This window comes from Mugil cephalus, chromosome 11 (genome assembly GCF_022458985.1).
Source record: "Mugil cephalus isolate CIBA_MC_2020 chromosome 11, CIBA_Mcephalus_1.1, whole genome shotgun sequence".
NCBI lineage: Eukaryota > Metazoa > Chordata > Actinopteri > Mugiliformes > Mugilidae > Mugil > Mugil cephalus.
In genome coordinates this window covers 7,871,688-7,885,625 of record NC_061780.1, presented here as the reverse complement: position 1 = coordinate 7,885,625, position 13,938 = coordinate 7,871,688, and the positions used below count along the sequence as shown (strand labels likewise).

At 47.5% G+C, this 13,938-nt stretch overlaps 2 protein-coding genes and 1 long non-coding RNA gene across 5 annotated transcripts in view; 1 reads left to right on the top strand and 2 right to left on the bottom strand.

Moving 5' to 3' along the window:
• The window catches only part of LOC125016551, a 4,090-nt gene extending 2,635 nt beyond the window's left edge, over positions 1 to 1,455 (top strand). For both annotated transcript variants that reach the window (XR_007113700.1, XR_007113701.1), the window contains exon 3: positions 23 to 1,455. This is a non-coding gene — a long non-coding RNA (uncharacterized LOC125016551). The remainder of the gene's footprint in view (positions 1 to 22) is intronic.
• A 945-nt stretch (positions 1,456 to 2,400) lies between these two features.
• nat14 (N-acetyltransferase 14 (GCN5-related, putative)) lies at positions 2,401 to 4,354 on the bottom strand. Of its 2 annotated transcripts, none has more exons than XM_047598868.1 (4): positions 4,196 to 4,354; positions 3,641 to 3,793; positions 3,236 to 3,541; positions 2,401 to 3,155 (listed from the first exon to the last, which is right to left on the bottom strand). In XM_047598868.1, exons 2-4 carry the CDS (start codon positions 3,719 to 3,721, stop codon positions 2,712 to 2,714), a joined length of 831 nt encoding a protein of 276 aa, XP_047454824.1. In that variant the 5' UTR covers positions 3,722 to 3,793; positions 4,196 to 4,354; the 3' UTR covers positions 2,401 to 2,711. The 2 variants fall into 2 exon arrangements, with proteins under 2 accessions (XP_047454824.1, XP_047454825.1); XM_047598869.1 differs by having other exon boundaries at positions 2,401 to 3,152.
• Positions 4,355 to 4,541: 187 nt separating this feature from the next.
• Positions 4,542 to 13,794, bottom strand: znf628 (zinc finger protein 628). The gene is made up of 9 exons (XM_047599686.1): positions 13,655 to 13,794; positions 12,682 to 13,224; positions 11,971 to 12,043; positions 10,923 to 11,861; positions 8,563 to 8,733; positions 8,110 to 8,443; positions 7,671 to 7,825; positions 7,041 to 7,283; positions 4,542 to 6,942 (listed from the first exon to the last, which is right to left on the bottom strand). The coding sequence occupies exons 2-9, from the start codon at positions 13,065 to 13,067 to the stop codon at positions 4,885 to 4,887; spliced, it is 4,359 nt and encodes a 1,452-aa protein (XP_047455642.1). The 5' UTR covers positions 13,068 to 13,224; positions 13,655 to 13,794; the 3' UTR covers positions 4,542 to 4,884.
• Positions 13,795 to 13,938: the final 144 nt, after the last annotated feature.

The window sequence follows — 13,938 nt, the reverse complement described above, 5'->3', positions numbered from 1 at the left end:
CAACATTTGGTGTTTTTCACAGATGGCAGTAAACTGAGCCAACAGGATGGAACTTTCCGAACACTTAAGACTCACCCAGTCACTGGCCTCTCCACTTTGGTTTTCCCAGATCGTTAAGTAAAAACTTCCAGATACGTTTTCACCTTCATCCACACTGGGACTGCCGCTAACCCACTAACCCTGCTGCTATTTACCTTCAAACCATGATAGTCGACCACCTCCTCTGGGCCCCTGGATCTGGTGGAACTATAGGCGTTCCCAGACTTCTGAGGGCCTTACTTTGTCCTCTGATCTGGGTTTTCCCAAACTGTGTCAGGCTGAGAGCAGAACTGTAATCGACCTCCCTCACCCTACGTGTCTGCTAGACTGGCCGGGCAGCTGACCGACCACAGTTTGTGGATAAATCTCACTCATAAGCCTTTGAACCATCAGATGCTGTCATCACTCGGTGCCAAATCAGGATGTGTATTATTTTGCTCTCTGCTCTGTCTGTTTTAGCTCTGGCCCAGTCTGCTCACTCAGTGGCACTGCATGCAGGCATCCTGCTTTCCCATGACTCCCCTCACCCTCTCATGCACTCTGTGGTTTGGGGAATTCACCGTTTCCCAGGGTAGCTGTTTTTGGAGCTCATCTGTGTGCGTACGTGTGCATGTGTGTGTGTGTTAGCCATCTGTATGGGCATGTCATTAACACAGTCTATATGTTATACATCATCTGGAACTAATTTATCTAATTTATCCTATGATTGTGTGGTGCCCTGAAAATTTAGAATGATTCATGAGCGTGTGTGTGTGCATGTGTGTGTGTGTGTGTGTGTGTGTCTGCATGCTCTGAGAAACCTCACATCATATTGCATTACTCTGACAGTGCACTAAGCCTAATGTCTCTGCACATTTGATCTTGTGTTCATACGTCTTTTCTCGTCTTCGAGACGCTGATCGAGTGGCAAGCTATATGTAACCACTTCCCACCCGGCTCTCTGGGTTTGACCACCGCTGACCAAGGTCATGGCACAGTCACACGTGAACGCTCACGTGCACTACCCTCTCACACACTGCGTATGCGTGTGTCCACGTTAGAGTAATAGAGTACGGTGCATTTAACCCATAGCGAAAGGCAGAAGCCGGGTGTAAGAAATGCCAAGTCATATTTTCCGAAACCCACCCGCCCACACCCATGCACACGTGTGCGCACGCGCGCTCACACACACACACACGCTGCCATACCGTGCAGACGCATACGACCACAGTCACAAACAGACTTTCTTTCCAGTGTGTGAACTCACATCTGTTTCCTGACAACAATAATAGCTACAGATCAGGCGGGTAGAGGCCCAGCTTACAGGTGTCCGCTGCTTGACAGTCATGAGGAAACAACCTGATGATGACCAAGAAGTGTCACAAGTGAAAATACAGCTTTTACAGGGTGGAAAATATCTGGACCACACACTTACTCCAGGATATAACGGCACTGTTGTCTCACTGGGTGTCTCGGCTTTTTCATTAAAGTTAATGAAACGATTGGTAATTTTCCACTATGATTTGTCTCACGTGTCTTTGCAGCAAAATCTAAATCTGTATTTGTTTTAGCAGGTGAGATATGGTGAGATATCCTTCTCGCACACATTAACATCGTACAAACATCCTGTGGTGTTTAACTGTGGCAGGCTGATGCTGTACTGACATCGTCTGAGGTTAAGAGTGGGGCAGACTCGCAATGCAAGTGAGAGGGCTGCTAACCATATTAAGGTTAGCCTCAAGCAGGGGGTTGGGTAAATTTCCCCTCCTAGTCACATAAACTGCCATTCACCTGCAAACCACACGCATGCTTGAGTCAGAATACCTGGGCATATACTTAAGGCAGCACGCTATATTTTGCATGCAGATATTAACCTATATCAGTATGTTGGATTTTGTTATAATAATTCAGCATTTTTGGGACTTTACAGACGCTATAATGAAATCTAGTAACATTAAGACATACGATGTAAAACTTTTACAGGTTATTTTCCTTTGTCAATTTTCAGTTTCAGCATTAGAAACTATAACCAACACAATAAAGGATGCAGAATGTCACTGATGGCTCTGAAGTTGCAAAACTGTAACAATGAAAACTAAAAATGGAAGACAGTGAAAGGAAAAGAAGGGCTCGCTGTTTCTGCAGACTCACAAACCCACAAACTGTATGTGAGGATGAACAGCGTCTGCCATGGGGCGCAAAGATAAAAGACAATAAATTCTGCAGATTCATGAAAACCACAGTTACTTCCTATACAGTAACTACACAACCTCCTACACATCTGTACAGGTTCACACTCAAATAACAGTGCGTGCAGTCACACACATACCTTTTAGTGCGCTGAGGTATTTGAGAAAGGAACCACGCGAGCAGTTCAAGAGACAGATTTTGCATAAATATTTTACTTCAAACTGTGATGGAAAAGCACATCTGTGAAAACATAACGTCATGTTAATACTGGACAACCATTTGATTCATCGAAAATGGAGAGATGGCCTTTTACATGACAAAAATACGCTGAAACTAACAATCGTAACAGGAGCACATAGAATAAATAAATACTTGAATAAATAACACAAAGTTTCCATAAAATATTATCTTCCAAATATGCTGAAGCAATGCCGATGATCATTTCCCTCAGCAGAAATCTGCATTCATGTCTCATTTACCTTATCAAACCAGTCCACTGTCACTCACAAGTCTTTGTAAAACACTTTAGTAAGAGGGTAGCCCAGGAAGCCTCGCTCTGGAGTCTCTCGTTTCGCCTCTTCGTCGTCCTCTTCGCTAGTCCCCTCCCCCAGCTGCTGATAGCCCAGCTTCTTGAAGAAGACTTCACCCACCTTGGAGGGGTAGGGCACATGTGCATACATTCTCTGGGCCCCGGTCTCCCTCTCTCTGTGCTCCAGGCTCTGGACGAGTAGTCGGCCCAGGCCCTCCCTTCGGTACCAGCATCCTGTCACCAGCCTGCAGATCCTCCTGATGTCCACCCGTGTCTCACTCTCACGGAAGATGCAGCCTATTATGTCCCCATCACTGTCAGCCACCCAGACCTGGCCCGCTTCCTGCTCCCTCTCTGGGCTGATCTTCTCTGTTGACACCTCCTTGTCCTTCTCTTTGGATCCAATTTTGCGCCTCTGCTGAAACAAAGAATGTATAGCTGGCCACTACAATCTAAAAAACTTTTAAGTAAATCATGTCAGCAAGCCATCAGACTAACCCTCTTTGTCACTGGTGTCTTGCCACTGATCCTGCGGTAAGGATTCTGCAGCGTCTCATCTTGTGTTCCTCTGTAGCTGCTGCCCACGTAGTCCCAGTACGGCCGGCTGCTGCCCAGAACCCCTGTCGACCGAGGCATGGTGATCTTGAGATAGATAATCAGCAGGAAGACGGGAATGGCGAGGGCCAGGATGAAAGAGTGCACAAGGCAGCGCAGGATTGAAGAGAAAACAGCCAAGATGAAGAGGCAGAGTGGACGAGTGAGGATGTGGAGGATGAGGCGGTTTTCTGTGCCCTCGCAGCCCTCCTGCAAAGAAATGTACATGTGAAACTAACCTGCGTGAGCTTCACAGGGGTACATCGAAACTCCCCGACCAGCGGTTTCTCTGAGTGCGCTCGCACAAACCTTGATGAGGGCTTTGACCACCTCAATGTCATCTTCCTTCATCCTCCTCATCACCACCTGGTCAAGGTCCAGCCTCACCATGTTTGGGTTGCGTGCAGGTCCACTCCACCACTTTTTCTACACACAAACATCCAAACTATGTGCACAGGGTGCCTAAAACAAATAGAAGAGCAGTGCATGGACAGAACAAGTTAGATTATGGATATTTCTTCGTGCATAACATAAATGACACAGACTGGTTTGTGATCTACTGTGCCCTCTACACTTTCAGTGAATCTCTACTCCTCCAAGCAGTGTGTATCTGGCTGCAGTGTTAACAGGGGCTCCACACAACACAGGCAGATGGGGATTACGGAGGATTTGTAGCATGTTTGCAGCGCCATTATTCTGTAAACACAACGCAAGGTTTCATCTGCGCGTTTATCAGCAGTCATCAAAGGTACCGTCAAAACCGAGATGAGCTGCCTGACAGCCTTATATGGTTGGTTGTTAGCGCTGCGGTCTCCTGACACATTTAGACGTCCCGCTCCTGCTTTGAAGTCCGGTTCCGCTTACCTTCTTGTCAGTGCTACCCAAGTCGTGCAAGCAGACGAGAAATACACGCTGTTTCTCTTATAGTCCTTGTGCGTTTGATTGAATGACCACCACGTCGGGGTTTTTTTTGTTGTTTCTTTTATTCTTTGCGTAAAGCGCGGTATTCTCAACACAACGTTACTCCGTTTTAGTCCCCGTTACGCGTGTTCAACGGGTCACTTTACGTCAGTAGCGTAGGCGCAATACGCACTGCGCAAGTGCTACGTGAATTCCAGACGCAGCAACGTAAACAGCGCTCAATTCCAAGACACAAAAAGACTATACAAACTACAAGAAGTAAAAGGAAGCAAAAAAAAGGCGAACAATAAAAGGTATTAACAGATTTATTAATAATTAGTTACTATTTGCTATTAACATTGTGAAGAAAGAAGGCCGTGTACAACAGCTATTCACAAAAACATAATTACTTAATAAACAAACTGCCAATGACAGTGTCATTTAAATTAATATATTTAGGAATATTCAGAGGTCCATGTACAGCCTTTTTGAATGTATAACATTTCTAGTATGCGGCACCATGGCATTACGACACGTCTAACTGCATGTTCTCTCTCTGTTCCAGGAGAACTCTCTAAAGTGCTAACAAAAAGCCCACAGTGAGGCACTCACTTGCACACACACCTTATTTTCTTCTAACATGCAGACCGTCCTCAGTTAGAGAACGGTATCTCTGTGGAGTTAGACACGGGGCCGTTTCTTAATGTGTCTTCAGCTGACGTCTGCGCCTCTGCGCTGCTTGTAGAGTTGTGCTCCTTCACGGACTTTTCCTTTGCCTCCGCTGTTACACCTTCATACTTCACCTCGCTACACTGTGAGATCTCACCCTCTCCTCCCCTCTCCACCCTCCCTTCCCTTAAGCCACTGGTGCTGACCTCGATTATTACAATTCCATCTCCACTTTCCAGCTGAAATATGCCCTCCATGGTTCCTCCACCCTCAGTAACTGTGTTATTTGTAGAATTGCAACCTGCCCCTTCTTCTCCCATCATTCCTCCTTCGCCTTCAATCAGGGCTATCATCTGCATGCCCTCCTCAGCTTCCTGCTCCATCTTGGTCTCGCCTCCAAGCTCAAACACCACCTCCTGCCCATCGAGGGGCACTAAACCTTGGTTAGATGTGCAGGACAGCTGCAGGCTGTTGTCTTGCTCTTGGCCGAATGTTGCATTTGACGTACCACCGTCCTGTGTCTCGGTGTGGAAGTGAAGAACATACGACTCTCCCTGGCTTTTCTCTCCTCCCGCCTGCCGCTCACCCTGTTTTTCCCCTCCCCATTCACGCAGCAGTGATATCATCCTTCCTTTATCTCCCCCCTGTTCCCCATCACCTTGTCCATCTGTCTTGAACTGCAGCACAAGCGACTTTCCCTCTCCACCCATCCCTCCGTCGGCTGCCTCCCCGGATGCATTCCCTTCAAACTGCAACACATACGACTCCCCGCCCCCTTCGATGTTCATCCCCTCCTTCGCTTGTCCTTCATTATCAAAGCATAACACAAACTGTTTCCCTGCCATAGTTTCTCCTGTCCTCATTTGCCCCACAGTGGTATGAGGTCTTGTCTCTGATGCAGCAGGGATGGGACTAGAAGCCGATGCTGCAGCTGCTGTGTTGGCTGGTGCAACCATGGTAACGGCTGTTTGGGGTCCTGAGGCGTCCACTGTGAGGGCTACAGCGGTGGAAGATAAATGAGTGGGGACGGTAGTGCAAGATGTTGACAGAGGACAATGAGAAACAGTGGACAGAGAAGATGGTGATGACTCAGCGGGGGTGTTAGCAGCAGTAACAGCCTGTGCGCCATCGGTCGCATTACAGTTTGTTGCTGGAACAGCTCCACCTGCAGTCTCACTGACGGGAGCTGTTGCAGATTTCTGTTGGGCAGCCTTCGGTTTACGCCCCCGCCTGCCCCTTGCTGTCCGTGTGCTCTTTCCTAATATGGGCTTGGTCAGGAGGGAGTTGGCTGACAGGCTTTGATTTGGCGGGACAACAGGAGTGTTTGCATTGTTATTGTTGTTGGTAAGTATGATCCTGGTTTGCTGTTGTTGCTGTGATACAGTTGTAAACTGGGGGATCTGAGTCTGTGTCTGGTTTAGGACGGGCTGGAATGCTTGGAAAGTCTGAAGTACTGGGAGAGACTGAGGCTCGGGGGCTGATGGAGGGTTGCTCGCTGTGGGGAGGAGAATCAAGCTGGACTGGCTGCCATTGTTTGAGGGACACTGCAGGAGGAGAAAGTTTTGAGGCTGGGACGGAGGCGGAGGCGGGGGAGGTGGCGGCGGAGGAGCTGGTGTAGGGGAAGACAGAGGAATGAGCTGCAGGCCGCTGGCTGTCTGGATCATGAAGTAGTTCTGGGAGGTGTTGGGGGGGATGTTAAGTGCTGGCTGGGACACAATCAGGCTGCCACTGTTTCCTGAGGCTTCCAAGGTGATGGGGTTGAGCAGGGTTGTGGTGGTTGTCACCCCTCCAACGCTTGCCTTCACAGCGACGCCGTGTTTAGCTCCCCCGCCGTTAGAAGGCAAGGAAGCCCCATGGCCATGGGTGCGGATGTGCCTCTGCAAGTACGAGTGCATGACGAACTCCTTGGAGCAGTAGGGGCATTTATAGTCCTTGCGTGAGGAGTGTGTGCGAAGGTGGAGCTGAAGGTTGGAGGAGTGTGTGAAACTTTTACTGCAGTGTGTGCACTGAAAAGGTCTCTCGCCAGAATGGGTGCGTTCATGCTGAGAAGAGAAATGGAGAAAACGGTTCATAAAACAGAACAATTAAATCTGGGCTGCTAACGGTTCAGATGAGTTCACGCTACACACGCAGCACTGACCTGCTTCAGGTTCGATATCTGGGAGAAAGACTTTGAGCAGATAGAGCACATGTGAGGCCTCAGACCAGAGTGCATCTGACTGTGTCTGCGCAGGCAGCTGGTGTTCTTGAAGGACTTGCCGCACTCTTTGCACACGTACGGCCTCTCACCTGTGTGCTGCCGCAAGTGGTACTGGTAATGAGAGCTCCATTTGAAAGTGAGAGGGCAGTGTGGACACTGGAATGCCCGTACCCCTGTGTGTACCTTGAAGCACAAATGGAAAAAAAATGTCATTGATTTACACTTTATGTAATCGAGCTTCAAGGTTTTTTTTTTTTTTTTTTTTGTCCCAACAAAAGCAATATCTAATATATATTGTGTAAAATAATATATGCTGCACTTGTACATTTATTAACAGAAGAATTCTCAAGTTTAATTTCTTACACCGTGGCCTAAACAGCAGCCTAAAGCAGTCAGAGTAGAAAATATTAAAATGCAGGAAGAATGTTTATGCAAAGACTACGACATCTGCACCAGTGAAACTGAGCTTCCACATGGTGGATTCTCATTTGGGGAAAAAAGCCTTGGGATTCATTTCAGCGTAACAGAAAAAAAAACAAAAAAACAAAAAAAAAAAAAAAGCAGCCTTACCCTCTGATGTATTGAGAGTAGTGACGATCTCTTGAAGCTCTTTCCACACTCGGTGCAGCGGTAGGGCCTTTCCCCAGTGTGATCCCTCATGTGGTACTTTAGCCCTGATGATCCTTTGAAGGCTTTTCCGCATTCTGAGCAGCGGTATGGCCTCTCTGTTTGAAGGAGCAGAGGGTGATTGATGAAAATTTACATTTTAAAAGCAGAAGAAGAGTTGGTTTTCTTGCATCCATCGCTGCAACTATCTGCAGGGGATTTTTTTTATCTGCGCGACAACCAATTTGATATTGGACACATCGTGGCTATCTTTGAGAGACTTACTTACTACACAACTGCTTGTGTTACACTCAACATTCAAATATTAAATAAAAAGGCAGACCGTCCCCACGCCACGGGGCAGTTTTTCCGTGTGATGTGCTTTCTTTGGAAACGTCTCTACCTCCTGCAGGTGCACTCTTGCTGGATGCAGTCTTTTTGTGGCCTTTGGTCGGTTTAGCCGGCTCCTCTTCCTGCTCCTCGCTGACGGTAATGATGTCGACGTGTATCTCCCTCTGGCCCTCCGTTTGCTTGTCACCTTGGCTCGGAGAGGAGGGCAGCGGGAGGGACAGGGAGAGGGACGGCGGGCACACTATCTCGGCTTCCGCCTCGGCCAGAAGACGCTGCTCAGGTGTGTGGGAGTGCTGGTGCGTCAGGAGCGAGGAGAGGAGAGGGAAGGAGCGGTCGCAGGCGGAGCAGCTGAACTGGGATCGGGACTGCGATGAAAGAGAGTGCATCTAGAAAAACAAAAAGCGACACGGGGGATGACGTTTATTTTTCTGATGGCTGCGTGTTAGTCTCTGTGTCACATATACAGATGCGTCTATAGTCTCGGTCACAGAAGAGTTATTCTCACCAGTGACACGTGTCTGTTGAGGCCTCCACTGGTCTTAAAGGTCTTACTGCAGTAGCCACATGACAGCCCTGCCCATGTGGTTCTGGCCTCCGGCTGAACGGTCTCGGAGCTCTGAGTCACCTCGGTGAAGCTCTGTAGCAGGTCAAACTGGGCCTGGGTGGTGCCAACACTCTGAGGACAAACCGACGGAAGTAATACATATCAACAACATACGTCTTCAAACTGAACACAATGGAATTTGCAGCGGTGGGTTTTGGTCAATAAATAAATGTAGATAACAGGAGTGTCTTGAAGGTCTTGAAGGTTGAATCATACGTTTTTACCAAACAATGAAACCAGTGTTGATTTAGGTGAAGACAAAAACAACAAACACAGACTGTTTTTCTGTGACTAAAACAAGACGCTGGCAAGCGAAAACTAATATCAGACGATAGAAGCTATGATGAAATGCGTGGCTTTATTTTGTTGCCGCGGGACTAAAATGTTGAATAAGATATGATCTGAATATTGGTCATTCAAAATACATGATCTCCTCATACGGGCGGACTGTCAAAAATGCGCGTCCCTGTCACTGGATTGGATAAGGGCCATTTTCCTATCTGATCTCAGGCAGTTTGACAGTAACCGACCAAAAGTAGCAAGCTGCTACAGGCCCCGTGGCTGCGAAATTAGTGGGAAGACTACAGCATTTTTGATTTGCATCACCCTGCCATTTACGCAGGCTCCATCACGGTGCGCAGGAAAGTAAACTATGAAATTAAATAGGTTTCATCAAAGTATTTTTCCAGTTTCAGTCCACAAATTTATTGCCTTGTGCCTTGTTCTTAGTGACACTGACACATATTTAAACAGTGTACAGTAGAGTGATTAATGGAAAATTGGCCTGGAATGAAGCCTTCTTGTGTAAAAGTCCAAATACAAAGTAACAAATTCCGATTACTATTTTGTCGACATATAAAATAGTTGCCAAAACTGATGCTGTTGGTTGCAGTTTGACGTAATGCAAGAAACGATTTTTCAACCAATTCCGTCTGAGGATGAAGACTAAATATTGTGGGAGCTATTAGTCACAATTCGTATGTCAGTCTACAGAGGTGTCAAACTTATTGGCTTGTGAGCCAAAACCGTCCCACCAAAGCATCTAATCTGGCCCGTGGCATGAATTTGCAAAGCGCAAAATGTAGAAATTACATAGAAGACTACTGGTATTTGGGAACGTTGATAAAGTACATGGGATGTCCTATGTTCAACATGGTTCCTGAATGCACCACAGTCTTGTGTTGTAAATGGTCAGTGTGTTGATTGGCCAGTTATTGATGTTCAAGTTAACCTACCAGGTTTCTAGGAGGGTGGAACCGAGAGGAGACGGAGCATGAAAGAAAGTGACTGTTAAGAACTTGGTTCTGCGAGCGGTAGATTTTTAAGTTAGTGGGAGCCAATTTTCTGTCAGGAACTCTACTTGACTAAACCATGAGCACACTGTGGACTGTTGCCAGTTAGCTCTTCGCGCTAGCAGCTAGAGATACTGGTGCTTAGGAAACACTTATTTCACCAAGCTGCTGAGACCCCACTGGATGCTTGTGAAGGTGGACGGAGCCTGAGGACGTGCTTCTTCACCACAGTGATGGACAGAGTGATGCAGGAGTGTATGGCCAAACTATATCTAACAGCATCTTGCATCCCAGGAACTGTGAGTAGTGTGAAGACACTGTGAACTGGATTCAGATGAGCTCCAACGTGCGCATGCGCCAATTGTTTGGTGCCATAGACTAATTATTTATGGTACTAATTTCTGGCCACAGTGGTTTTGTTTGTGTGGGAGGCTGAGCTCTCGTGGGCAGCGTAGCTGTAAATGAACCTAATCAGGTTTCTCTATATCCCAAATTTAATGCTTTAGTGGACATTGCATCTGTTCACCTCCCATGCAAAGAGTGAATTTTTGAGTGGGTTACCCACCCTTTTTTTTTTAATTTTTATTAAAGAAATTCCAGATTGTTCATAAAATGTTTATAGCTCATTAAATGTAAATTCTCATAATGCACTTGCACTTATGTGCATTAAAGCAAAGGAAACACTTGGAACTGTTGTTTCTTATAGGTTATTACACTATAATGTTACTGGTCTGACCCACAGGAGATCAAATTGGTCTGTCTGTGGCGCCTGATCTAAAATGAGTTCGACACCCCTCATCTATAAATCAATCAAGCACTGAGGTTTGCCACATTTTTTTCCCTGCAGGTGTAAAGAGACCTATTGCTGATGTGAACAAATCTAAGTTGTTGGTAGCGGCCTACTTTAGTATTTTCCCATGTGATGCGAATGGGAAAAGTTCCCCTCTTCTCATCATTTTGATGACTTACTGCATTGCTGCCGTCTGCTCCCTCCGCTAATCCAAGGAGCACCTCTGTCGTGTGTCCACTTTCAGCCACTGTGGTAGTCTCCACCACCTCCTCGAAGTCGGCCAGCAGGTGTCCAGCTCCCACTAGCCCGTCCCCGACCTCGATCCCTGACCCGTGCCCCGCCTCTCCGCTGGCCCCGTGTTCCTCTGGAACCATGTGGATGGACTGGTGCTCCTCGAGCTCTGTCCGCGTGCCGAACGTGTGGCTGCAGCTTCCACAGCTGTACAGCAGCACGCTGGCCCCGGTGTCCGTGCTCAGGTGAACCTCCGTCCCGATGGCCCTGGACGTGCAGACTTCCTCGCCAGAGGGATGGAGGGTGAGCTGGGGGAGGAGGCTTGGATTTTGGCCTGAGGAGCTGGTCGACAGAAAGACTTCTTCCATCCCCACCCCGACTCCATCAGTTCCTTCCTGGCTCACAAATCCCACCATGTCCGTCAGCATCGATGACGTCACTTCCTCTGTTCCGACCACCACCTCGACTATCTCATTCCCCGTCCTTCTCTCCTCTGCCCTCTTTCTCTCCTTCCCTGCAGCGTTGAGGTTGGAGTGCGAGTGCTTGTGCAGGGCCAGGTTTGATGAGTGCGTAAAGGTTCGCCCACACTCGCTGCAGATGTAGGGCCTCTCACCTGTATGTATCCTCATGTGCTGCCTCAGGTTGGTGGACTGAGTGAAGGATTTGTTACACACCGAGCAGGTGTAAGGTTTGAGGCCGAGGTGGACATTCTTGTGTCGCCGCAGACTGCTCGAGTTCTTGAAGGCCTTGGGGCAAGTGTCACAGGGGTACGGGCACTCTCCAGTGTGCTGGCGCAGGTGATACTGGTAGTGAGAACTCCATTTAAAAGTCAAGGGGCAATAGGGGCACAAGAAGGAACGCACTCCGGTGTGGACACTCTGGTGTACCTGGTGATGGACAGAAACAGTGGAAATGTTTTCTCATTTTCTCATCTCTTGGCGTTTCACTTTCTTATACAAAATGTCCCCCTGTTCAAATGTTTGTCTGACACTTTACCTGGAGGAGCGATGAGCGTTTGAAGGCTTTGCCACAGTCCTGACATTTATAAGGCTTATCCCCTGAGTGAGACCTGAAAATAAAAAAAGAAAAAAGAAACTTCTCAGAATTAGCAAAATACAGCTGGATTTATGAAAGAACCAGTCATGAATTCCACATAGTACTTTTTTATTCAGATTTTTTCCTGTTGATGTAGCTTCGACAAGACAGAACAGATTCGAAGGGAGGCTGAACGGAAAGTACACTTTAATCACTTTAATTAAAGTCTGTATGACTGAATTGTTCAGGCATGCATGTTATGTTTCTGTGTGGTCTCCTGGCCAGGTCCAGTGAATTCACAGTTCACATTTTTCTTGGCAGCTACGAATTGAAGTGGTCATTCATTAGAAACACTGATGCACTGCAGTGACAAACACATTGTTTTTGCAGTGTACCAGCACGTGGTTTGGGAAACTACAGTAGTGCACAGTGATGTGAGGGTTTATTTACGGATTGCATGCATTATATTATTATTAAAAAAATATGTACGTTGGGGTGATTTTTTTGCAGAATAGAAGGCTAGTGCCGCCATTTTACTATACATTTAACTGATTGCTATCTGGAGGGAGGGTGTGGAAGGGGGCCAGTACAGGTGAACTGGTGCTAATATTAACCATTCAGGACACATGTATTACAATAAAAGGACGGGGAGAAGAGCTGCAATCGAAGTACCGTTGGTGGTAGAGTAGAGCAGAAGAGCCCTTGAAAGCCTTGGGACAGACGTTGCAGCGGTAGGGCCTCTCGTTGTTGTGGCTCCGCTGGTGGTGGGTCAGCCTGGACGACCACCTGAAGCTCTTTCCGCAGTCCAGACACTGGAAGGGATGATCCGACTGCTCGGGCTGGTGGGTCGGGCCCGGGACCGACGATGACACCATGTCCAGGACCACCTCCTCTCCGCCCTCCACCACCGCCTTGTCTCCCTCCGCCAGTTCCCCCCTGTCCCGGTCGTCCTCACCGTCCTCCCCTGAGCCGAGGAGGGATGGGAAAGGAGAGAGGGAGGTGGTGGACTGAGGCGGTAAGAGTTCGGCTGGTACCACTAAGGCCACTGAGTTAGCCATCGCCAGGTCAGTCTGGCGGCAGGTGAGGGTAATCCTTGGAAGCAGGTGTAGCTCAGTTCTGGTGCAGAATCATGGCTCGTCTTTCACCTTTCCTTCATTGATATCGTCTTCTGCATCCTCTATCAGTGTCTTCCCAGTTAGTGAGATCAGGGCAGGTCTGACATAAAGAGAAATACAAAGAAATACAGTTTTATAATTGGGTAACTCCTGGTAGTAATGCTCCCTTTAAATTCCTCCCCCTCCCTCCAGTCTCTGGAGCTGGTCCTCCCCTCCTTGTTGTCTTTCCTCTGGCCGTCGGTCCGTACACCAGGCTCTGGTTTCTGTCCGTCCCCGCAGTGCGGTGCTTGACGGCAACACACGCGCACGGGCTACATCCGAGTTACACTTTAAGGTTGTTCACAAGTGTTCCCTAATAAAACCGGAGAGCCCTGCAACCTAGCGCGTACAGATATGATGTTTTTACAGTATCAACAAAAGCAGTTACTGGCCTCCTTTTAAAGCTAATCAAGCCCTCCTCAAAGGCGGAATACACTGGTTAAATGTTCGGTAAACACATATGTAGAGATGTAGGCTAGAGCAGGACTTACCGCGAACCTTTAACTCATCTTAAGGCTATATTTTGATATCATGAAAATAAACTGAGAACCGCAGTGCTAATCCACACAACCTTAACAATAAACACAGTACAAACTAACAGCAGTTCTCCACCCGATGCCGCCTTCCAAGAACAGCGACGGTGATTGGTTGTTTGGGCCAATACATGAACTACTACCATTGGCCAGGAGCTTCAACAGACAGATTGACGTCTTCAAACCTTATAAGAAAATATCTAGTATTAATACATATTAATGAAAACATTCATTACATATCT

What these genes read in the sequence shown, in the direction of transcription:
- znf628 (XM_047599686.1), bottom strand. Translation starts at nt 13,067, where the DNA reads ATGGCTAACTCAGTGGCCTTAGTGGTACCAGCCGAACTCTTACCGCCT. An exon ending in GCTCTACTCTACCACCAACG is followed by an intron (nt 12,044 to 12,681) that starts GTACTTCGATTG and finishes TTTTATTTTCAG; the next exon opens with GTCTCACTCAGGGGATAAGC. An exon ending in CAAGAGTGCACCTGCAGGAG is followed by an intron (nt 7,826 to 8,109) that starts GTAGAGACGTTT and finishes TCCTTCAAACAG; the next exon opens with AGAGGCCATACCGCTGCTCA.
- nat14 (XM_047598868.1), bottom strand. Translation starts at nt 3,721, where the DNA reads ATGGTGAGGCTGGACCTTGACCAGGTGGTGATGAGGAGGATGAAGGAA. An exon ending in TGGTCAAAGCCCTCATCAAG is followed by an intron (nt 3,542 to 3,640) that starts GTTTGTGCGAGC and finishes ATTTCTTTGCAG; the next exon opens with GAGGGCTGCGAGGGCACAGA. An exon ending in AGACACCAGTGACAAAGAGG is followed by an intron (nt 3,156 to 3,235) that starts GTTAGTCTGATG and finishes TCTTTGTTTCAG; the next exon opens with CAGAGGCGCAAAATTGGATC.